This window comes from Chanodichthys erythropterus, chromosome 17 (genome assembly GCF_024489055.1).
Source record: "Chanodichthys erythropterus isolate Z2021 chromosome 17, ASM2448905v1, whole genome shotgun sequence".
Taxonomy (NCBI): Eukaryota; Metazoa; Chordata; class Actinopteri; order Cypriniformes; family Xenocyprididae; genus Chanodichthys; species Chanodichthys erythropterus.
In genome coordinates this window covers 9,580,449-9,604,219 of record NC_090237.1, presented here as the reverse complement: position 1 = coordinate 9,604,219, position 23,771 = coordinate 9,580,449, and the positions used below count along the sequence as shown (strand labels likewise).

The 23,771-nt window shown below is 36.4% G+C and overlaps 1 protein-coding gene across 2 annotated transcripts in view; it reads right to left on the bottom strand.

Annotated features, from left to right (window-relative positions):
• Positions 1-23,096, bottom strand: part of strn4 (striatin, calmodulin binding protein 4) — a 31,188-nt gene extending 8,092 nt beyond the window's left edge. Inside the window, exons 1-15 of one of the 2 annotated variants that reach the window (XM_067364847.1) lie at positions 22,649-23,096; positions 8,525-8,628; positions 7,377-7,453; positions 7,145-7,223; positions 6,862-7,047; positions 6,544-6,718; positions 6,305-6,461; positions 5,863-5,964; positions 4,452-4,570; positions 4,069-4,244; positions 3,815-3,862; positions 3,286-3,407; positions 2,967-3,134; positions 2,747-2,887; positions 385-483 (exon numbers count right to left, since the gene is read on the bottom strand). In XM_067364847.1, coding sequence (XP_067220948.1) covers positions 385-483; positions 2,747-2,887; positions 2,967-3,134; positions 3,286-3,407; positions 3,815-3,862; positions 4,069-4,244; positions 4,452-4,570; positions 5,863-5,964; positions 6,305-6,461; positions 6,544-6,718; positions 6,862-7,047; positions 7,145-7,223; positions 7,377-7,453; positions 8,525-8,628; positions 22,649-22,933 — 2,038 coding nt within the window. In that variant the 5' untranslated portion in view covers positions 22,934-23,096. The remainder of the gene's footprint in view (positions 1-384; positions 484-2,746; positions 2,888-2,966; positions 3,135-3,285; positions 3,408-3,814; positions 3,863-4,068; positions 4,245-4,451; positions 4,571-5,862; positions 5,965-6,304; positions 6,462-6,543; positions 6,719-6,861; positions 7,048-7,144; positions 7,224-7,376; positions 7,454-8,524; positions 8,629-22,648) is intronic. The other variant, XM_067364846.1, reaches the window with a different exon arrangement.
• Between the last annotated feature and the right edge of the window lie 675 nt (positions 23,097-23,771).

Genomic DNA, 23,771 nt, shown 5'->3' with positions numbered 1-23,771 from the left:
ACGTATCCACAAAAATCGATAAAAGCGTCCTAATGTGCCTGAAAATAAAGCCACGGGTACTGCACCACTGGCTAATCTTTCACACCAAGAATGTTATTCGCTTCTTTTCAAGGGCTCTTGCTATATAAACTGCTGAATAAAGGGTGGTGTCTGGCATCGATTCGATTGAGGATTTTTTATACCGGAGGTTATTTTTAACTGCTTTGAGAGGTCTATTGTGACTGCACTATAGGAGGGTCAAATGGCTTTGCTGGTGTATTTACAGTTCCCACAGTGCACAGCTGGAAAATATGCAGTGAGTGTTATTATGGGCAACAACATTGCTACAAGCTCTCAACACACACACACACACACACACACACACACACACACACACACACCTACCTGTCTTGTTGTCCAGGTAGCGGATGGTACGATTCTCGTGGGCTGTAATGGAAATCGGTTGGGAAGGATGGCTGACCACGCGGTTAATCAGCTCGCTGCCTGCAGGGGACGGTAAAGAAAAACACAATATTTTATTACTGTTCAACATTAAATTGCATTCTTAACCCATTTTACTTCTGTAACGTTATGCGTGGAAATATGATTTTCAACGTAGGTCAAGAATTTGATCATCCATTGTGATATACTTTGAAATAATGCCTGCTCATATATATATATATATATATATATATATATATATATATATATATGTAAAATTCTATTTGAATTAATAATAAATACGTAATAATGAATAAATTATTGATATGAATAATTATAGTAGGAGTTATACAAAGGAGTTGTATTTATTTACATGACCTTTTCCAAAATGCCAATTTTCATTCAATTAGTAAATAATCTAAATTAAAATGTTTGACAAAAATATTACAAAATAATATTAATATAACAATATTCAGTGATACTAACATTAACATTACATTAGTCTGAACTAACAATGCTTCTAAAACATTTATTAATCTTAGTTTATGTTAATTTCAACATGTACCTATACATTATCAAAATCTAAATCTATTAATATTATTTAATGGACCTGAGCTAGTTTTCATTTTATTTCATTTTATTTATTGAAAAATAAATAAATAAATAAAAGTATTGCTCATTGTTAGTTAATGCATTAGAGTAAACTAATGGGACCTTTTTGTAGTGTTACCCAATACATAATAAATAAATGCATTATAATTTATAATATATAATAATCATATATAATACAATATATAATAAACATGAGAATTATTCTATGTATATTTAACAGAATTACATAATGTTTATATTCTTTTTCATTTTTTTTTATTTGATAGAAAAAAAAAAATTATCAAAATTAAAAAAGTATATATTTTTTTTATTAATTTACATGACCTTTTCCAAAACACATACCGTTCAAAAGTTTGGGGTCAGTAAGATTTTTTTAATGTTTTAAAAGAAGTATCTTCTGCTCACCAAGTCTGCATTAATTTGATTAGGGCCAAGCAATAATAAAAAAATTAAACCATCGAGATTAAAGTTGTTAAATTTCGAGAAAAAACTCGTTAAATTTCAAGAAAAAAGTCGAAATAAAATGTTGAGAATAAACTTTTTTCTTGAAATTTAACAACTTTTTTCTTGTAATTTAACGAGTTTATTCTCAACATTTTATTTTGACTTTTTTCTCGAAATTTTTCTCGAGTTTTTTTCTGGAAATTTAACAACTTTAATCTCAATGGTTTTATTTTTTATTATTGCTTGGCCCTAATCCTCTTCCGTAGTTTTCTGTCAATATACAGTAAAGTGTAATTTATTCCTGTGATGCAAAACTGATTTTTCAGCATCATTACTCCAGTCTTCAGTGTCACATGATCCTTCAGAAATCAATCTAATATGATGATTTGATGCTCAAGAAATATTCATTATTATTATCAATGTTGAAAACAGTTGTGTACAAATTTTTTCAAAATTCTTCAATGAATAGAAAGTTCAAAAGAACAGCATTTATTTAAAATAGAATATTTTCTAACATTATAATTGTCTTTACTGTAACTTTTGATCAGTTTAACTCATCCTTGATAAATAAAAGTATTGATTAATTTTATTTCTATCCCCCAAAAATAAAATTTAAATTCTTACTGAGCCCAAACTTTTGAACAGTAGTGTTTAATGTTACAAAAGATTTAGATTTCAGACAAATGCTGTTCTTTTAAACTTTCTATTCATCATAGCATCATGAAATAAAAATGTAAATAACTGTTTTCAACATTGATAACAATCATAAATGTTTCTTGAGCATCAAATCATCATATTAGATTGATTTCTGAAGGATCATGTGACACTGAAGACTGGAGTAATGATGCTGAAATTTCAACTTTGATCACAGGAATAAATTACACTTAACTGTATACTGACATAGAAAACAGCTGTTTTAAATTGGAATAATATTTCACAATATTACTGTTTTTGTTTGTATTTTCAATCAAATAAATGCAGGCTTGGTGAGCAGAAGATACTTCTTTTAAAACATTAAAAAAAATCTTACTGACACCAAAGTTTTGAACGGTAGTGTATATATGAATTATATATATATATATATATATATATATATATATATATATTATATTATATTATATATATATATATATATATATATATATATATATATATATATATATATATATATTATATTATATTATATTATATATATATATATATATATATATATATATTTTAACAGTAGTGACATTTTGCTAAATGTCAGTTCCTGTATGATGGGGCTTACCATCCTTAGTCTGGGTCTCCAGGACCATGATGCTTTGCTCTGTGTTGAGGTCATAAAGCAGAGTCTCGCCCCCATCGAAAGACACAACAACCTGGGATGGGTCAGTGTTTACAAAGGCAACCGAGGTGGGAGTGCCGTGTTCTGTAAGACAGAGAGGGAATGAGTGAGAGGGACATACAGGAAAGAAAACCAATCCAAACTCTCAAGGTCTCCTCCTCACCTTTCTCCTTGTTGAAAACAGACACACACGGTGAGGAATTATGGGGGTCCCAGATCCGCACAGTCCCATCTGCTGAGCAGGAGGCCAAACGCTTCAGGCTGGAGGAGTAAGCCAATCCCCACACTGCGTCTTCATGCCCCGACAACACGCTGCTCTCCACGCCTGGATCTGAATGCATTTACACACAATATTTCTGTCTAGCTCTGTCCAATGCGTCTGCAAATGCATTTGTAGTCAGTGCCCTCTAGTGGACTGTAATATAAACGCAACTGTTTTTGAGTGACATTGTGTAACTTGCAAGTGCATTAGGTAGACTTGCCATAGTTGTCATAAGGATCCACATTAAGGTCTGGAATCTTCCAGCCTCGCACGGTGCCGTCCAGACCGCCGCTGTAGCATGATTCTCCCTCCTCCCCCATAGCCAGAGAAAGAACAGCACCACTAAAACCACACACACACACACACAAACAAAAAAGTTCAGGTTGTGATCAGATTGTAATACCATGGTACTCTGATTTATACAGTGGTGCTGACTGATTTCCATACATTTTCATTTACATTGTAATTTAAGGTACTTCAAAGACCACAAACAATGGTAATGCCATTAAATAGTAAAATAAGCAAAACCTGATGAACAGCATTTGATGACATCACAGGCTGCAGCCCACTACAGGGCTTTAGATTCATAATTTAGCCTTAAAGGGATAGTTCACCCAAAAATGAAAATTATGACAGAATTTTAATTTTTGGCTGAACTATCCCTTTAAGCACTTGGCAGAGTATGTTAGTCTAATTTTTAGGTGGACGTACCCCAGATTATAGTCCAATTATAAACCTGTCCCACTCACCTGTGTGCTCTGAATGTATAAATGGGCTCAACGTCCAGCGCTGCATTTCTGTGAAAGCGAAAAATGAGAGGCTTCCATTTTAGCACACAGCGCAAAAAGAACCATTTATGGATCAATATTTCTAAATATACCTCTAGAGACACCCACACTAACACAATTATAGTGACATACTCAACATAAGAGGGAAGTGAAATAAGGATCTTTTTTTGTGTGGCGTGTCTTGTTTTGATGCAGGCTCAGGATGTGGTTCTTACTTTTTGGAGTGCATTGCCTTGTTGAGGTTCCACAGCTTGAGTGTTCCATCCTCAGAGGCAGACAGCAGCACAGCCTGGCTGGGGTGAAAGGTCAGTGCTCGGATGGCGTCGAAGTGGCTTCGTAGTGTGAAGCGAGGGTTCCACGTTTTCTTGAACTCTTCTCGACTTTCCTGCAACTAAAGTGAGACGTGAAATTTGACTAACATACTGCCAATTTTGCAGTAAATACTTTATTAAAAAAAAAATAAAAAAATAAAAAGTTTGTGAAACAGTGCAAACCAACAATAAACATTTCAAAGGGTACTACTACTAAACCAAAAGTAGTATATGTTTGTATACCTTAAATAAAAAAAAAAGGAGGAAAGATTACTTATAACACTAACGTCAATGGTGAGGTCATTGTCGTTGGCAACAGTAAGGTCAGCCAGCTCTCCGAGGTTCATATCTCCTCCTCCAACCGCATCCAGTATGAAGACATCAGATGAGAAGCCGAGAGCGCCCCCTTGAGCACAGACACATACACATAACATGCTGAAATTGGAATTTAAAAAAAATATATACTTAGCCTATTAGAATTTTAGCCAGTATTATAGTGTCTCTGGACACTAAAACATGTCATTTTTATTTGAAAAAAATAGTGTTATAAAGTCTAAATCATTAACACTAAACGTCCATTTCAATGACTAGCTTGATAAAAAAAAAAAAAAAAAAGTATTATTATATATATTTTATATAGTGTGGGTGTCTTTTTATATATATATAAAAATATATATAGTTTGTTAGGATAGGACAATATTTGGCCAAAAAACAGCTATTTGAAAATCTGTAAATCTAAGGGTGCAAATAAATAAATAAATAAATATTGAGAAAATTGCCTTTAAAAGTTGTCCAAATGAAGTGCTTAGCAATGCATATCCAATCACAAAAATAAATTTGATATATTTACAGTAGGTTATTTATCTTTATGGAACATAATCTTTAATTAATATCCTAATGATTTTTGGCATAAAAGAAAAATCGATAATTTTGACCCATACAATGTATTGTTGGCTATTGCTACAAATATACACGGTTTTGCAGTCCAGGGTCACATGATATGATATGATATGATATGATATGATATATGATATGATATATGATATGATATGATATATGATACGATATGATATATGATATAATATAATATAATATAATATAATATAATATAATATAATATAATATAATATAATATAATATAATATAATATAATATAATATAATATGTGGAAAAATGCCTTAATTTTTAACCATATTTTTTATTTTACTTCATGAATTAATTATTTTAATTTTTTTGGCAACAATGATTGTCTGTTTGAATAATGATTACATGGGTTAAATAAATATAAAAAAAAATAAAATAAAACAAAAATCAACTTAGCAATATGTATCCCTTTATGCATTTGACATTTTAAATAAAGAATTTTTACTTATAAGAATTGCTATACTGATGAAGCAAAAATTATTCCATAACATCACTGAGATTATAATATAATATAATATAATATAATATAATATAATATAATATAATATAATATAATATAATATAATATAATATAATTAATATTTATTTAAATTCATGTATCAAATATTTTTACTCTTAGCAACAATGAATGTTTCGAATAAATTAATGAATAAATTAATGGATTGATTGATTAATTATTTAGTCTTTTAATCAGCGCAAATAGTTGAAAATATTAAGCTTTTATTATCGTAGGTGATCATTTTGGGATTCAGAGAGCCGAATGGCTGCTCTTACCTTCACTGGAGCGCGCCTGGCCTGGGATAGTAGGGGGTGGAGCGGGTTTGGGGGGAAAATCTGACATAATGCCTTGCAACTTGTTCCGGCGGTTCTCTGAACCTGGGCAGAGGAAGTAAGAGGAGTAAACAAACCAGCAGACAGAGCAGAAAAAAAACTCAATTCAACTGCTGCCAGTCATTCATCCGGTGGTATGATGACACGTTTGGAAGTGGTGAAGGGAACATCAAGAGGAACAAACAAGCGTGCAGTGACGTGAAGACAAAATGGTGGCCCTGTCAACAGATTTTATCAACAGGAAGTTACAAACAAAAGCAAATGAAAAGAAAACAATGAGCGGTCACAGTGTGACGATAAAGGGAAACCCTCACATCCACTGTCAAAAACACAATGCAGGAATGACGAGTTGTCTGAAACATTTTGAACAAATGGGCCTCCATACCCAATTCACGGCCGTCTCCAGATATGCGAGCTTCTCCCGCACCTTCGCCTTCCTCTCCTGAGCCCAAGAAATCAAACTCGCCCAGGGCGTCCTCAGAATCATCTTCATCATCCTCGTCCTCCGGGTCAAGATCTGTGGTCATGGGTTCTCCGCCCATCTACATGCATACAGACGACACGATATGAGCAACAAAACAGGATCTGTGCGTGTGAGCCTAATCTTCATGTAAACACTCTGACCTTGCCCCTGGATTTCTTGTTTTTGCGTCCATCAATGCAGTCTGTAGTCATGCCCTGGAAGTCTTCCTCTTCATCACTGTCATCCTCATCGTCATCCTCACAGCCACGAAGGAAAGGAATTTTATCCAGGACAGAGCTGCCCATCCGTTCTTTAGAAGTCTCTTTCCCAGCACGCCTATAAGATAGAAGTATCTGTACTATAACCACTGAAAAAATTAATCACATGCGTTAACGTGCTAATTTTAACAGCACTAACATATATATGTGTGTGATACGGTTATTTTCAACTTTCACTGATGTAAACATGCATGTTCTAACCGTTTGATCTGCTCTTCTATCTGGCGCACTAGTAGTGATTCTCCTCCTCCACGAGGTTCTGGATCTGCGGGCGGTTCACTGGGAGGAGGCCCGTTCGCCTCTGGGCTGTTGCGACCCAATAGGGAACGAACACGTTTGGAGCGCATGTCCAAGATGGTGTCGGAGTATCCCACCTCCTCCAGGTACCTGCTCATGAACACACACAAAAACACCACACGCACAGTGTCAGCACAACATTCTGAAAAATACATTTGAGAATTAATGCAAAGAAAAATACACTGACTTGCGCAGTAACTGCCGGCCCTCCTTCCAAGGCATCTGATTGGTTGGCTCAGAGTCTGAATCTGCAGGCCCATTGGGTACTGTGAGAAACAGAATGATGTCACTAAACAAGAAAACATAACCAACAGCATACAGTATTTATTCTCATATGATTAACATGTTTGGGAAAACATGTATCAGACTACGTTTCATAGCATGTGTATGTGTTTGATAGGTTCTTTCTAGGTTGTTACTTGGTTCAGCTTCTGTCTCTGGCTTCTTCTCTCCGGGACTCTGATCAGTGCCACTTTTCAGCTTCTGATGTTTGGCCCTGGGATCAAAATGATGAGAATATAAATGATAAACATCATGGAAAAATCCTCAAATCTTACAATGACACAGTGTAGCATCATCTCTCGAACAATTAAACGTAAAAAAATAAACAATATAACACAAAATAAAAAAGGAAAAAAGAATGAAGCGAAACAAAAAAAAACTGAGGAAAAAACTAAACAAAAATGAACAAAAGAAAAAAACAACAGAACACAAACACAAAAAAATAAAACTGATCAAAAATGAAAAAAAAAACTAAACAAAAACACAATAGAATATTACGAAAAGATTGTTTTCAAACAGAATGAAAAATACAAAACAAAAACACAAGATAAAAGCAGAACAAAACCAAAAAAACACAATAAAACAAAAAGAACGAAGCAAAACAAAAACCTGAGGAAAACAAAAAAAGAGCCAAAAAACAAAACAAAAACACAGTAAAAAAAAAAAAAACGAACAAAAATGAAGAAGAAACAAAAACATAATAGAATATAAAAAGAACAACACAGAACAAAACACAATTCAAAACAAGAACAAAACAAAAACACAAAGCATAACGTAACAAAAAGAACTAAACAAAAAACACTGCAACGGAACATAAAAAAAAGAACAAAAAACAACAAAACGAGAACAAAACACAGAGCATAAAATAAAAAAAATAAACAAAGAGCCAAAAAAATAAAAAATAAAATAAAAAAAAACACAATTGAACATAAAAAAAAAAGAACAGTGGTTTCACATTATACTGCCAGTTGAAGAGGTGTGTGTGTGTTCTTGTTTATATTTATATTACAGTAAATGTCCCACGATGTAATAAAAACCTGAGATCACCTACATCGTGGGGACCAGCCAGCAGTAATGGATTAATAAACATACTAAATGATGTTTTTTTTGAAAATGTAAAAATGCAGAATGTTTCCTGTGATGGTTAGGTTTAGGGATAGGGGGATAGAATATACAGTTTGTACAGCATAAAAACCATTACGCCTATGCAGAGTGCCCACTAAGATAGCAAAACAAACGTGTGTGTGTGTGTGTGTGTGTGTGTGTGTGTGTGTGTGTGTTTCACCTCTCCTGTTTCAGAGCGTATTCCAGCATCTTGATTCGCCGCACCAGATCCTGCTTCATGTTCTCCTGACCTTTCCTCTCACCCTGCAGAAACGCCACCTGAGCCTGAACACAGGAAGAGAGACAGACACACACACACACACACACAGAGAAAGACAAAGATATAAATATGGTACTGATTCAAACCAGATACATATGAGAGAAAATGAAAGGTTATATGCTGAAGCTCCGTGATGGTGCCACCACCAATGACATTCTGAGGGCAACGGTTAACTAAAGGCCTGCAATTCCACAAGCTTTATTTTAGACTGCTGCTGACCGAGCACCGACCAGAGTCATGAAAGTCAAATATGTTGACTGAAAAGAGACTATAAACAAGGAGAAACCAAGAACCATTCATTTCCCAGCCAGCTGTGGTTTAGAAAAGAGAGAAAACAGAGATGAATAAATAAAAATGGGCCTCAACTGCCCCTAGAGTTCACCGTGAAACCCACATCAATTAGAGATGTCAAGCTGAAGTTACCAACAAAGTGAGCCATGTTCAGGCCAGAGATTTTTTTTTTTTTTAAATTGAGCATCCTTCTGTGGCTTTGACTTATTATTACTGATTATAAATCATTTTTGCATGTGTCTCTATTACAAATGACAAAACGTGCTGCTTTACTGCCCAGTTAATCTATGCTTGCAGGTAAATACATCTCTAATAGTGATTTGTGTTGGTCAGCAGAACTCAGGTTTGCATAGTCATATTCTTGTTTTCACAGAAAGCAATCACACACCCCCACACCATCAGTGTACCTCACAACAGAACTGTATAGGCGTTGGACTCCACCACATACAAAATTACATAATAATAATACCTTTAAAGTGTTAGTTCGCCCAAAAACGAAAATTGTCATTAATTACTCACCCTCATGTCGTTCTACACCCGTAAGACCTTCATTCATCTTCGGAACACAATGATCTTTTTAATGAAATCTAAGAGCTTTCGGTTCCTCCACTGACAGCCTACGCAACTACCACTTTCAAGCCCCAGAAAGGGAGTAAAGACATGATTAAAGTAATCCATGTGACTCCAGTGGTTTAACCTCAGTTTTATGAAGTGAAGCGAGATTTTTGTTTGCACAACAAAACATAATTTACCAATTTATTTAAAAATTACTTTTATGGTGTCTTTACTACCTTTGTGGGATTTAATTAAAAAGATGGATGAATGTTTTACGGGTTTGAACAACATGAGGGTGAGTAATTAAATGACATTATTTTCATTTTTGGGTGAACTATGTTTATTTTTGAGTTAATAATTAATTAAAATATAGCTATTTTTACCATTGTTCATCATACAGATAATGTACAGCATATAAATGTGAATATCTGTCTGTTGATTAAAAATATTACTAAATATTATATAATAACTATTTATTATATTATAAATAACATTAATACAATTATTAAAACTAATACATAAATTATTTACAATAATAATATCAAACTGCCAAAGTCATGTGATTTCAGTAAACGAGGCTTCGTTATGTCATAAGTGTTTCGAAATTTCAATAGTTCACCACTGGGGGGCGTAAATTTCAGTTTGATATATGCTCTGAACCACTGATTCGAAACAAAAGATTCGTAAAGCGTCGAAGCTTCATGAAGCAGTGTTTTGAAATCACCCATCACTAGATATTGTTGAATAAAGTCCTTATTTAGGTTTTTGCCGCACAAAAAGTATTCTCGTCACTTTATAACATTAAGGTTGAACCACTGTATTCACATGAACTGTTTTAAATATGTTTTTAGTACCTTTTTGAACATCTAAAAGTGTTAATTATCTTGCTGTCAATGGAGGCCTCACTGAGCCATTGGATTTTATCAAAAATATCTTAATTTGTGTTCTGAAGATGAATGTTACGGGTGTGGAATGACATGAGGGTGAGTAATTAATGACAGAATTTCATTTTTGGGTGAACTAACCCTTTATTTCTAATAGGGCTGCACGATATATCGCATGCGATTGTCACGCGCATTTCATCAATAAAGCCGGTTCCCTGATTACCGCTAAATCGCCATCACCTGCTTTCAAATGCAGCGGCATTTAATAGACAGAGCCGTAGATCACTGATAAGACACGCAATATCGCATTCATATCGCAGATGAATCGCCTTCGATAATGAACGCGATATTGCGTGGCTTTTCACGTGAACTACGGCTCTGTCTATTAAATGCCGCTCCATTTGAAAGCAGGTGATGGCGATTTAGCGGTAATCAGGGAACCGGCTTTACTGACGAAATGCGCGTGACAATCGCATACGATATATCGTGCAGCCCTAATTTCTAAATAAATCTGTTGATTTAAATACAAATATTAATTATTTATTATTATTACCACCACTACCCATAGTAAAATGACAACTACTATGGTAATTATTTACATTATCAACATGAATAATACTTTATACCATTTATAGATCTAAGATTAATACAGAAACAATATACATAGCTATTATTGTTGTTGTGTTAAAATTAATTTTTAAATGTAAAAAATTATAAATAAATCTGAATATGTTGATTTAAATTAAAAATGCTATAATAATAATAGCTATTTATTACTTTATTATTGATTACCACCACTATATATTATTAATACTTATTATTATTATTTATTTATAACAAAACTTTATTTATAACAGTATTTATTTATATTGCGAGAAATCTGTTTAGCAAGCAAGCCTATCTTGACTTGTGTTTAAGCTGAATGTGAGGAACTAGACAGTGCTTAACTCCTAAAATCATGAAAAGGTGAGTTTTTGTCCCAAACAAGGACAATTCCAGCCTGTTCTCTATTAGAGCTGTTTTTAATATCATTATGTAGGCCGTGTCAAGCCATATATAACATTTGTTCAAAATCACTCCCTGTCTCCAAGGCTGACTTGCAGGAAAAGTAAAGCATGACAAGTTGGCACAGGTCTTCATGGAGACCGACTCGACCGCAGTTGCCATGGTGTGGGCAGGAAACCTGTTATGGCAGGTCTTTGGAGCACTTTGACATTTTCACAAAGGCAAGTAACTTCCCATGTTTTCGGCCTTTGAAACTGGGATACTCGTCACTGTGCATCTGACATCATTGTCAATCAAGGAAATACTTTGGGAATGACACATCACAACCTATCAAAATATAATTATTCTCAGCACTAGCAAAAAAAGTCAATACATATGAATGCTTAGAATAGTTACACAGCAAAATCTAATACTTCTACTTGAACAGAGACACTGAGCTCAGTTCTGTAGTGTTGTGCTGCAAAAATAAAAAAAACTTTTTGGTCACTGACGGTTTAGGAAGAGGCCGTTACTACCACACAGACACATTTATGTGGCAAACCGTCCCTCTTGTGACTTCCTGTGGGTGGGAACAGGTCAAGGGCACTCTCTCTCCCCACATTAGCACCCCTTTGAGACTCACTCCAACAAATGGAGCAGCAGACATTTTCTGGGACGAATCTTTTAAGAGTATACAAACCCATTTGAACTCGTTTATTCAAGTGTTTTTATACCACTTCTGTTCAATAAGCTGGGCGAAACTTTGGCCTTCAGCCTTTAGTGAAGCTTATATTCAAAAAAGGTTGTATTGACAATACAATGTTATATTGACATTAAGGGAGTTGACAGAGATGAAGATACCTGTTGTTTGACCTATGCGTCTGTCGTGTAAAGAATCACATCATGAATATTTTGCTGATTGTACGTGGCGTAGACCAGACTTAGACATTAAAACTACATGCAAGAGTCGTGATTGTGACAACCATATTGCTTGATAAATACTTACTGATTACATAGTAGTCAAGTACTGGATGCTGATGGGTTAATAATGCTGATAGGTTAATGCTTGTTTTCCTGCTATTGGGGTTGGACAAAATGTGAACACCCATTATTATCGGGGTTAATATCATTTGTGGAGGCTACAGTGAAAAAACAAACATTGTGATGATCTTTTATTTATCTTTTTGTTGTCCATATTGTCTAGTTTGTGCAGTATAAGTGGTTTTCAGCTGTTTAGTACAAGCTGTGTGCGAAATGGGAGACTCGTCAGATCATCCGTGCCCATTTAACAAGAGCATCTGTAACCATACCCACCCAACTGTTGTGTGTTTCAAGAACAACAGTCTTAATGATTATGACTGTGTACACAAAGCATGGCAAGACTTCATCAGCAAAGAAGAATAGAGGGTGAAAACCGAAAGTGGATAATAGGGTCTGTCAAAGACTAAGAAGGATTGTGTCCAAACAACTGCAGCAAAGTGAAAGCAAACCTCAATATTCACCCTGAAGACCACAAAAACAGACCACAGAAGCCAACATCAATGAAAGAGAAACCACTGCTAAAATGTGAAAAAGATGGTGTTATGATCATAAAAGCTGGACAGTTGGAGCACCAAGATAAACTTCATCATCTGCCCTGGTCTGTTTAATCACCTTGAAGATTATTGAACTACTGTGGACAGATTTGGAGAGAAGAATGAGAAGCAGATTCCCTCCTTCAACATCTCTGGAGCAACTGGCAGATGTTGTGATAGATGACATTCAACTGGAGACTTGTAAAAGTTGTATTAATCTATTTTAACGGGATAGTTCACCCAAAAATATCCTATGATTTACTCACCCTCAAGCCATCCTAGATGTATCTTCTTTAAGACGAACACAATCTGAGATATATATTTAAAAATATCCTGACTCTACCAAGCTTTATAGTGAAGGGCGGGCCAGATTTTGAAGCCCAAAAACGCATTCAACCATCATAAAAAATAACCCATGGGTTCCAGGGGGTTAATAAAGGCCTTCTGAAACAAAGCGATTGATTTTTGTAGCAAAAATATCCATATTTAAAACTTTATAAAGTAAAATAACTAGCTTCCGGCAGACGGCCGTGCACATTGATTTGCGGCAGAAGAGAACGCACAACGTAATGACGAACACAGAAGCACAGAGAGTTGAGCAAAACAAAACACCAGTCACAAATTAGAAGAAATTTTAAAGAGAAATGTCAGAGGATTTCGATATAAGAGAAGAGGAGCTTGAGTTTGGTGCCCAGCCCTATTTGTTTAAACCGCGAGACGTGTCTAAACTTATACTACTCCTACATCATACATTGTGTCAGAGGGTTACTCATTTGGTGCAAATCGACTTGCGCAGTATACGTACGGTCTTCTGGCAGAAGCTAGTTATTTTACTTTAATGAGATTTTCTTACAAAAGCACATCACTTCACTTCAGAAGGCCTTTATTAACCCCCTGGAGCCGTATGGATTATATTTATGATGGATGAACTTATTTTTGGCTTCAAAACACGCCCCCCGTTCACTACCATTATAATGCTTGAAAGAGCCAGGATAATTTTTAAAGGTGCTCTAAGTGATGTCACGCGTTTTTAGGCCAAAACATTTTTTGTCACATACCGCAAACATCTCCTCGCTATCCGCTAGCTGCCTGTCCCCTGAACACACTGTAAAAAAACGCGGTCTCTGTAGTCGCCACAAGCTCCAAAAAAGGCAATAAAAACAAACCGGTGCAGCCTGGACCATGAATCATAATAAACACGCTCCAGCCAATAACCGACAAGAATGATTGTAAATGCGCGTTCATGACTGTTTCAGGAAGTTTTGTTTGACAACACTTCAAACGTCAACAGGAAGTTACTCCACCCAGGATTGCTTAGAGCACCTTTAAATATATCTCCAATTGTGTTTGTCTGAAAGAAGAAAGTCCTATACACTTAAGATGGCTTGACAGTGAATAAATCATGGGATAATTTTCATTTTTGGGTGAACCATCCCTTTAATAAGGTTGGAAGTTGTATTAAAAGCACATTTTGGTAAAACACCTTAAAGAAATATTGCCTATTACCCAGGTGTTCACATTATTTTGTATATATTTGACATTGTTGCAGCACCTCTTTTCCCAATCTGTCAGTAACGCTCTGGGCTGTGTTTCCCAAAAGCATCGTAAGCTTAAGTTGATCGTAGCTCCATTGAAACCAATGGAGCTACGCTCAACTTAGGCTTACGATGCTTTTGGGAAACGCTACCCTGCTTAATTCCGGTCTCTGTGAAGCCCCTCCTTCCGAAAAGCACAATGTGCTCTGATTGGTCAACTAGATCAGAGTGTTGTAATTGGCCAACTGCTTTGAACAGGTTTCAGAAATGTTACACCCCTTACCATAACTTTAAGTTTCAAAACACTAGAGCCCAACCAGGCCTCGCCCCCTTTAAGGCCTTTGCACACTGAGTCCGAAATTTTCGCATGCGTTTTTTCGTATTCGCAATCCTAAAAATTCATCACGCACAGAGACCTTGCACACTGAGTCTGATGCGTATTAATGAATACGTTGCGAAAAAAAAAAAAAGAAAAGAAATCGCAAAACATAAAATGAGGTCTTCAAGCAGCAGTGAGCACGATTAGTTGTCTTCTCTCATCTTAAAAAGAGAAAAAGAAAGGAAATATTGGGTCCATTCAATCCCGAGATTGCATAGAGAGAAAGGAGAATTCATCTCATCAAGGAGCTGCGGGATTATCCGAGCGTTTCAAAGATTAGTTACTTAAGGATGTCAGTCGCTCAGTTTGATGCTTTGCTACTGGCACAATCTGTCTTTGTATTCGGTCTCTTTGTATTCCTCACGTTGTTTGTCATTCAGTGCTACTTTAGTTTAGTGCTGTAGAACACGTGGATCAAGTTGTCAGATGGCATTCTGGATTTTTGCGTTCGTGTACGGTGGCTCTGAATTGTCAAAACGTCTCTCAAAATGTGTGCCACAGATGCGAAAAACGCAGAAAATCGAACCTGATCCGAATTTATTTTTTAACGTGCGAAAGTTTCGCATGTGAATTTCGGACTCAGTGTGCAATGACCTTTATTTTGTGTAGGCAGGAATTCTTTAAATGAGGAATATATTATTTAATATATTTATATTAATTTATACCCTTTATATTAATACTTAGAATTTATTTTTATTTCAGTATTCATTTTAGTACAACATTAGTTTTTATTTAAATTTCAGTTAGTAATTTTAGTGCTTTCTAATTTTCGCTTTGTTTAAAACTTTTTATATTTTACAGTTTTAGTTAATGATACTCCTGCTTCAGAGGACGCCATACCTGAACGATTCTGTCACAAAAGAAACACAATAGCACAGGTGTCCCACATAAAAACATCAGGGAACATGACGCCCCACAGCTACGGTCACACACTACAACTGTCCCTCACCACACTTTTTATAGGCCAAGTCAAAAACAATGCGTGTGACATGGAAAACCTAGCAGTTGGTCCCTGAAGCCTGTGCACATTTCCACGGGCATGTCCAGAAGAGGTCTGGCAGAAGAACACACACAAGTCGTCCATGACAGCCACAAGGCCTGTCCTATTATAGCACACACTGGCAACTCCTTATGTAATCTACTACAGGCACTGTTTGAATGGGGTCACCTAATCGCAAAGCTTTTTCTCAGGCCAAGATCTGCTGCAAACTAGGCCAGGGGAGTCCAGACTCAAGAAAAGACGGTTTAAGCAAATTTTATTGGAAGAAAATCCCTAATCCTTAGGTTTTTTTCTCCCCTCTAAAATGTTCTTGATGCAAGTGCAAGCTTTTGTTTCCAGGTTTCATATAAAATAACTAGAGCAATACATCTTTCACATAATGTAATGTAAGACATGTAAGTAACAGCACTAAATGACGAAATTGCTCTGACATCTTCTGCGCTGGACACACAGATCGGCTCTCTTGGGACTGAAAAAAGCACTTGCTTCAATTCTCCAGCGGGTCTGCATTACGTCATGTCTTGAAGCTGCACAATTCACAAAAGAAGCAGCAGTCAATGGGTCATGTGACTCAATGTCAATTAATAGAACATTTATTTGGAATTTAAATTTCAAATAAATGTCAGATGGAGTTCCAGGACAGCCTTTATTCTATTATCTTAATGCACTTAATGCCACGGATGAGAAAGAACTAAGACAATAACGGAAAATCATCTCAATAGTGCGAAGGACAGGATATTGTGCGTATTGTACAGCATTAACACCAATAAACTTAGGCTAAATCTACAAATGTAAAGATGAAAGAGTTTGTCATTTGATTTGATTTTGATTAAACGTATTGTGGTGTACAAGAAATATAGTTTGTGCAATCATGATGGACTGTGGGGTGCACTTCAAGAAACAATCAATACAACTTTAGAGCCGATTCTTTTTGGAGAATCAAAACTAGGGCTGCACAATTAATCGCATGCTATTCTCACGCGCATTTCGTCATTAAAGCCGGTTCCCTGATTACCGCTAAATCGCCATCACCTGTTTTTAAACGGAGCGCCTATTAATAGACAGAGCCGTAGTTCACAGACAAGCCACGCAATATCGCGTTCATATCGCAGGCGATTCATCTGCGATATGAACGCGATATTGCGTGGCTTTTCAGTGATCTACGGCTCTGTCTATTAAATGCCGCTTCATTTGAAAGCAGGTGATGACGATTTAGCGGTAATCAGGGAACCGGCTTTACTGACGAAATGCGCGTGAGAATAGCATGCGATTAATCGTGCAGCCCTAATCAAAACCTAGATAAAACCAATGCCTCATGTCATGGATTTTACATCAGCCTTTAATACTAGTCAACCGCAAAATTTAAAAGAAAGAGTGCAAGATTTAGGTGTATGCAGTTGGTTGATTTTATGAATTGAAATTTTTTTCAAGTGGATCTTTGCGAAGCTCCCCCTACAGGTTCCTTCAGTGAATCACACTGTCGTAAATACTCCAAGCGCAGCTCTGGACTACAACGCTCACCAGCGCAGTAGTTTTGTACAAGAAATCTCGATGGAGGTGGGTAATTTTCAAAATTGTCTTATAAAGTCATAATATAGGCTATACATTGTTTTTGAATTACCGTAAAGCATTTTGTCACTCTCGCGTGAACGTGAACATGAGGCGAGATTGTGTCGGGTCGGCGAAGCTCAACTTGCAAGTGCTGTATTCTGCCATAGACGTGCCAGAGGGGGTTAGTGCATGCCTCAAAACATACCACTACAAGTCAATTAACCATCGTAATGACTTAGAAAACTATTTATGAAGGTAAAAAAAAGTTACTTAGTTCTGCTTTAAGAAACAGACCCCAACGAGTTTGTGTCAGTGGAATCTCATCTGATTGCACAGTCCTGAATTTAGGGTTACCACAGGGATGTGTGTCATCACCTCTGCTTTTTTCTGTCTAATAAACTTCAACGTAACAGGGAGGATCTCACCCTGAACAAATATGCTGATGACTTGGTTTTAATCTCTTGCCAACTGGACACAAGTAGTTGAAAAGGGTTAGTTCACCAAAAAATGTAAATAATATCATTTATTACTCACCCGTGTTGTTCTACAACCGTAAGACCTTCGTTCATCTTCAGAACACAAATGAATATATTTTGATTAAATCTGATGGCTCGGTGAGGCCTCAATTGAGAGCAATGCCATTGTAACTCAAGATCCATTGATCCATCAGTGTTTTGAAATTGGCCCATCACTATTTTCATTTTTGGGTGAACTAACCCTTTAACTTATTTTGAGTATATTAAAAGTCTTGTACAGTGGTTTGATGATAGTCACCTACAATCGAACATTGAGAAGACAAAGGAACTATGTTTAGGGAACAAAAATAGGTACGGCTGGTGTCTCATATGAACAAATTACTATAAAAGGTGTAAAGGTAGAGCAAGTTTCAAATTTTAAATATTTAGGTACAATCATTGATGACAGACTCTCATTTGAGGAAAATGTGGACCATATACACAAGAAAGCAAGACAGCGTTTAGGTCAGGAAACTAAGGAATTTTAAGATGGATAGGAAGGAGCCTATCCATTGTTTATAGATCAATGATTGAAAGTATTTTAACATATAATACTGTATCATGGTATGGTAATGAGACAGAAAAATAAATTTATTTATAAAATAAAAGTTATTAATGAAGCAAATAAGATCACCGGCCAGAAAAAGAGTACAATGCAAGAGCTGTTTTTTCACTTTATGGAAAAAAGGCGATCGCAGTATATTCAGACCAAACTCATCCACTCCATTTCTGCTTTGAGGCCCTACCTTTGGGGCGCAGTCTGCGTATACCACTGGCTAAAAAGAACTTATATAAAAGATCATTTGTACCATCAGTATATTGAGGTATTATCATGAGGTATCTGTCTGGGTAGGTGTGTGTATGCATATGTGTGGGCAATATGTATTGTATTGGGGTTTTTTTTGTTGTTGTTTTTTGTTCTCTGTGTTTTATTATTTGATATGGGAATGTAAGGTATTGTCTGTTTTCTATGCCAGTGTCAAAGATGAATTTCTGTTCAGGAAATCTGTACAGACAATAAAGTTAAACTAAACTAACTAAACTAAAAACATACAACCATTAAAGTCTAAATTCTGATCAAATAACTAGTTTGAACCGTTTTTTTAGTGAATATAATTAATATCACAACCAGTGTAGTCCGATTTCAGAATAAACGACTCTCATGAGCCACTTCTTTTTGGTAAATCAGAAACATACAAACTTCGACACAACCATTGTCCGATTCCTGAACAAATTACTTGAATTCAACCTAATTATTTTCCAACCAGTGTAGTCCAATTCCTGAACAATTAGGTGTGTTTGTCTTGAAATAGGCTATTTGTTCAGGAATTGGACTACACTGGTTGCAAAATAATTAATAGCATAAAAGTAGCAATTAAACAGACCACTACATTACAAAGTCATGAAGAAATTACATCAAGTTATGCGACACTAGGAATTGATCAATTTTATAATGACTACTTTTCTGACTTTTATGATGTATATGGCCGACAAATGCGACCTCTGGAGGACGCAGCTTTCGAAATGAGACACAGCTACTGTGAGAGAAACAGAGAGCACATGCAGGGCTCGTTGACAAAACAGTCACTCTCCCGATCAGACCAGTGCTGCATCGTCATCAAAGTTTCGCAATAAGACACGAAAGATGACTCGAGCGTGCTGTGTGAGAAGTTTTGTGAGCGCAAACTGTACATCTGAAGCATAGGCTACTGAATTGAGCTCTCTTGAGCTGTCTTCTTGCACTTGAATTTCACACAAAAAAAATATGTCAAAATGCCTGTCTTGGTGAGTATCCTAGGATAGATAGTCGGCTTTGTGTTAAAGGGGAGCTATAATGCCCCTTTTACAAGTTGTAATATAAGTCTTTGGTGTCCCCAGAATGTGTCTGTGGAGTTTCAGCTCAAAATCCCCCACAGATCATTTATTATAGCTTGTCAAATTTGCCCCTATTTGGGTGTGAGCAACAACATGCAGTTTTTGTGTGTGTCCCTTTAAATGCAAATGAGCGGCTGCTCCTGGCCCCCTTTCCAGAAGAGGGCGGAGCTTTAACAGCTCACGCTTCGGTTGCTCAACAACAACAAAGCTGGAGAATCTCAAGCAGCCAAAATGAGGATTGTTCAGCCTTACATTGTTCAAACCGGAGTCGGACACTGATGGAAAGACTCAGGAAGAAGTTACAACTTTTAGAATGCATCTGGACGTTTCTGAATGGTTAGTGGATAAATTTATGTAGCTGTTGAACTCAACTTATCGACTAGCATGTGGCGTAATTTTAATCTTTTGTGCAAATCCAGCATTGAATTGACCCTCGTTTGTGAAGCAGTCTGGCGTAAAATGACGGCATGATAAAAACACTCTACTACAACACTGACACTCTTCCTCTTCTCTAAAGCATCCCAACATGGCCTCGCCCCCTTGTTGTGTGTTCTCTGGGGCAGGGTTTATGTCAGTTTTAGGGTTTGTGATGTCACTAAACCGGGAAGAAGCTGTAGTCCCTACCAGCTGTTTGTTGTAGTCCTTAAACTGTCTGTGTTTTTAATGTTAATCATACAACAGAGTCACACTCAATGCTCCTGAATGAATAACTTTTGTAACTTTAAAGGTGCCCTAGAACTTGTTTTTAAAAGATGTAATATAAGTCTAAGGTGTCCCCTGAATGTGTGTGAAGTTTCAGCTCAAAATACCCCATAGATTTTTTTTAAATTCATTTTTTAACTGCCTATTTTGGGGCATCGTTAACTATGCACCGATATATACGTTGCGGCCCCTTTAAATCTCGTGCTCCCCCTCCCCCGGAGCTCGCGCTTGCCTTGAACAGCATAAACACAGTTCACACAGCTAATAAAAGCCCTCAAAATGGATCTTTACAAGATGTTCGTCATGCATGCTGCTTGCATACATCGGATCATGTAAGTATGGTATTAATTTGGATGTATTACATTTGATTCTGAATGACTTTGAGGCTATGCTCCGTGGCTAAAGCTAACATTACACACTGTTGGAGAGATTTATAAAGAATGAAGTTGTGTTTATGAATTATACAGACTGCAAGTGTTTAATAATGAAAATAGCAACGGCTCTCTTGTCTCTGTGAATACAGTAAGAAACGATGGTAACTTTAACCACATTTAACAGTACATTAGCAACATGCTAACAAAACATTTAGAAAGACAATTCACAAATATCACTAAAAATATCATGGTATCATGGATCATGTCAGTTATTATCGCTCCATCTGCCATTTTTCGCTATTGTTCTTGCTTGCTTACCTAGTCTGATGATTCAGCTGTGCACATCCAGACATTCTGCCCTTGTCTAATGGCTTGATCATGGGCTGGCATATGCAAATATTGGGGGCGTACACCCCGACTGTTACGTAACAGTCGGTGTTATGTTGAGATTCACCTGTTCTTCGAAGGTCTTTTAAACAAATTAGATTTATATAAGAAGGAGGAAACAATGGAGTTTGAAACTCAGTGTATGTCTTTTCCATGTACTGAACTCTTGTTATTCAACTATGCCAATATAAATTCAATATTTAATTCTAGGGTACCTTTAATAAGGATTCATCTATATTTAATTTATACAGTGAAGACAGCGTTATTTTACATTTGATTACTTTATTCAATTTCTGTATATAATCTACCTACTGTTAGATCTACCTGAAAAGCACTGTTTATTTCATTTGCATCTTTGTTGTTTATTTGTGCTATTACTTGCTTGTAGTAGATTATTATTTTTTTTTTTTTATTACAGTCTGTTGACTTGACTTTCATAGTATTTGAAATGTATACTTTATATTTATATTTTATATTAAATTGATTTTTTTTTTTTTTTTGCATTGCATGTAAAAAGTCTGGCGAGTAAAATCAAATTTGTTCTAGCCAATGGCGACTTGAGCTTCAGTGTGTCCGTAGAGAGTTGAGAAATGAACCAAATAGCCTAATAATAATAATGTTACTGCTTTTTTACTAAATATAAGTTCTTGCGTGTCCAGTCCAATTCCCTCACGAATGACTCTTATGAGGCGTTTTTTTAGTGAATCAAAAAACATGTAACTACACCAGTGTATTTGGTTCGAGTATTGGATGACTGTTTTGTGCCTGTTCTTTTTAAAGAGTCAAAACACAGTTGGTTTCAGTTCTTGAAATCATTTAACCCACTTACTGAACCGCAAGTTGGTCATCCCACTCGAAATTATGCAAAACTGTTAATGTGTTATGATATCACGTAAGATTTAAATCAGCATGTTAACTAACTTGGTTGTTCATATGACAACGTGCACTAGATTGGGTTTCAAATTTGTATTATGTAGCATTATATTACATAGTTTTATATTGAACAAATAGGTACGACCAATTGTGAAAAAGCAAACGATCTCATAATCAGGTGACAGACTGATGACAGCAGTAAATACAGTAAGAATAGATGTTTTTCCTTTCTCAAAAAGTACTAGAAGAACAGCGCTAATCGCGCTAGAATCGTTTAGATGAATCGGAACCAGAATCGACTCCTATCCTTAACCTAGGTGGGCATGGCTATTCAACAAAAGGACAACATTTCACAGTTAATTCTGCTTCTGTTTCAGTGAATAACATCTGAGAAGCACCTAAACCCAATGTAATCCCAAAACTACGCCTGATCAACAATAACAGCAGGCGATCGTGACTTCTCCTGCGTCTTATCTATAAATGTGCTCTTCCTCAAGAAATCCGTTTGCAAGAGACCAAAACAAGCGATTAAAGAAACGCTGTTACCCTCAGCTCATCTCGTTCGGCCTCCCAGCGATATTTCTCGGCTTGAAAGCGGCTCCATTCGAACTGGATGAAATGTAAGATCCCGGGCAACGAGAGGCCCGCTTCCCCGTCCTGCGGATCTCGCGGCTGGGAAGATCCAGCCATCGGCCCGGCCGCGGCGGCGGCTGCTGCGGTGGGAGCAGGACCGAGCACAGCCTTCGGCCCGTTCGGATTGCGCCCAGCTCCGCTTCCTGCAGGGCTCTGATTCGTTCCGCCCGCCACCCCGCCGGATCTTTCCGCCTCCATCAGAGCGTTCGAGCTGTCGCCGGAGCCAGGAGGTGGAAATACAGAAAAATAAGCCACCCCGTTGTTTGAAGTCTCCACCGAAGCCCTCTCCCGTTTTCCTGCCCGATACAGATAGGCGAGTACTCACACACACGGAAAAGTGCCAAATAGTGGTCCACTCCAACCACGGAATGGCAAACGCTCCTCCCTCTGGGTCATAAAGCAGGCTTCCACAAGGGGGCGTTTTGCGGCTCCATAAGATCAAAAGACAATTAAAATCTTGAGATTTTTTTAATATTAGACAAGATATAGAACTGCTACAGCGTAAATATAATAAAAATAAAAATCACATAAAAAATCTACAAAATTATTTAAAAAACAAAACAAAAAAACGAGTCCAGTCATCACAAAGACTGTGATTGGGCCATCCTGACAAGCGGTGAGAAAAGTATAAGGTATCACGTGGCAATGTCGCGTCATTGCATAAGGAGGGTATGTAACGCGAGTAAAACAAACGATTACGTTACACTAAAATTTGCAGCCAGGAGTCGTGTTTCCTGACATTTATATGTGCCTGATTTCGACGGCGTGGAAATATATAAAAATATTTACAGGCAGATTTGCGTTATAACTACAATATAGGTAGGTCTAAATCGGAGTAATCACTTATATCAATGATATATATATATATATATATATATATATATATATATATATATATATATATATATATATATATATATATATATATATATCGTCATATTGTCCAGCCCTAAAACTTGTATAGTTTTTGTCAGTATTTATTTAAAAAAAACACCCAAATGCAGAATATAACATGGTAAATATTTAATTGATGAGT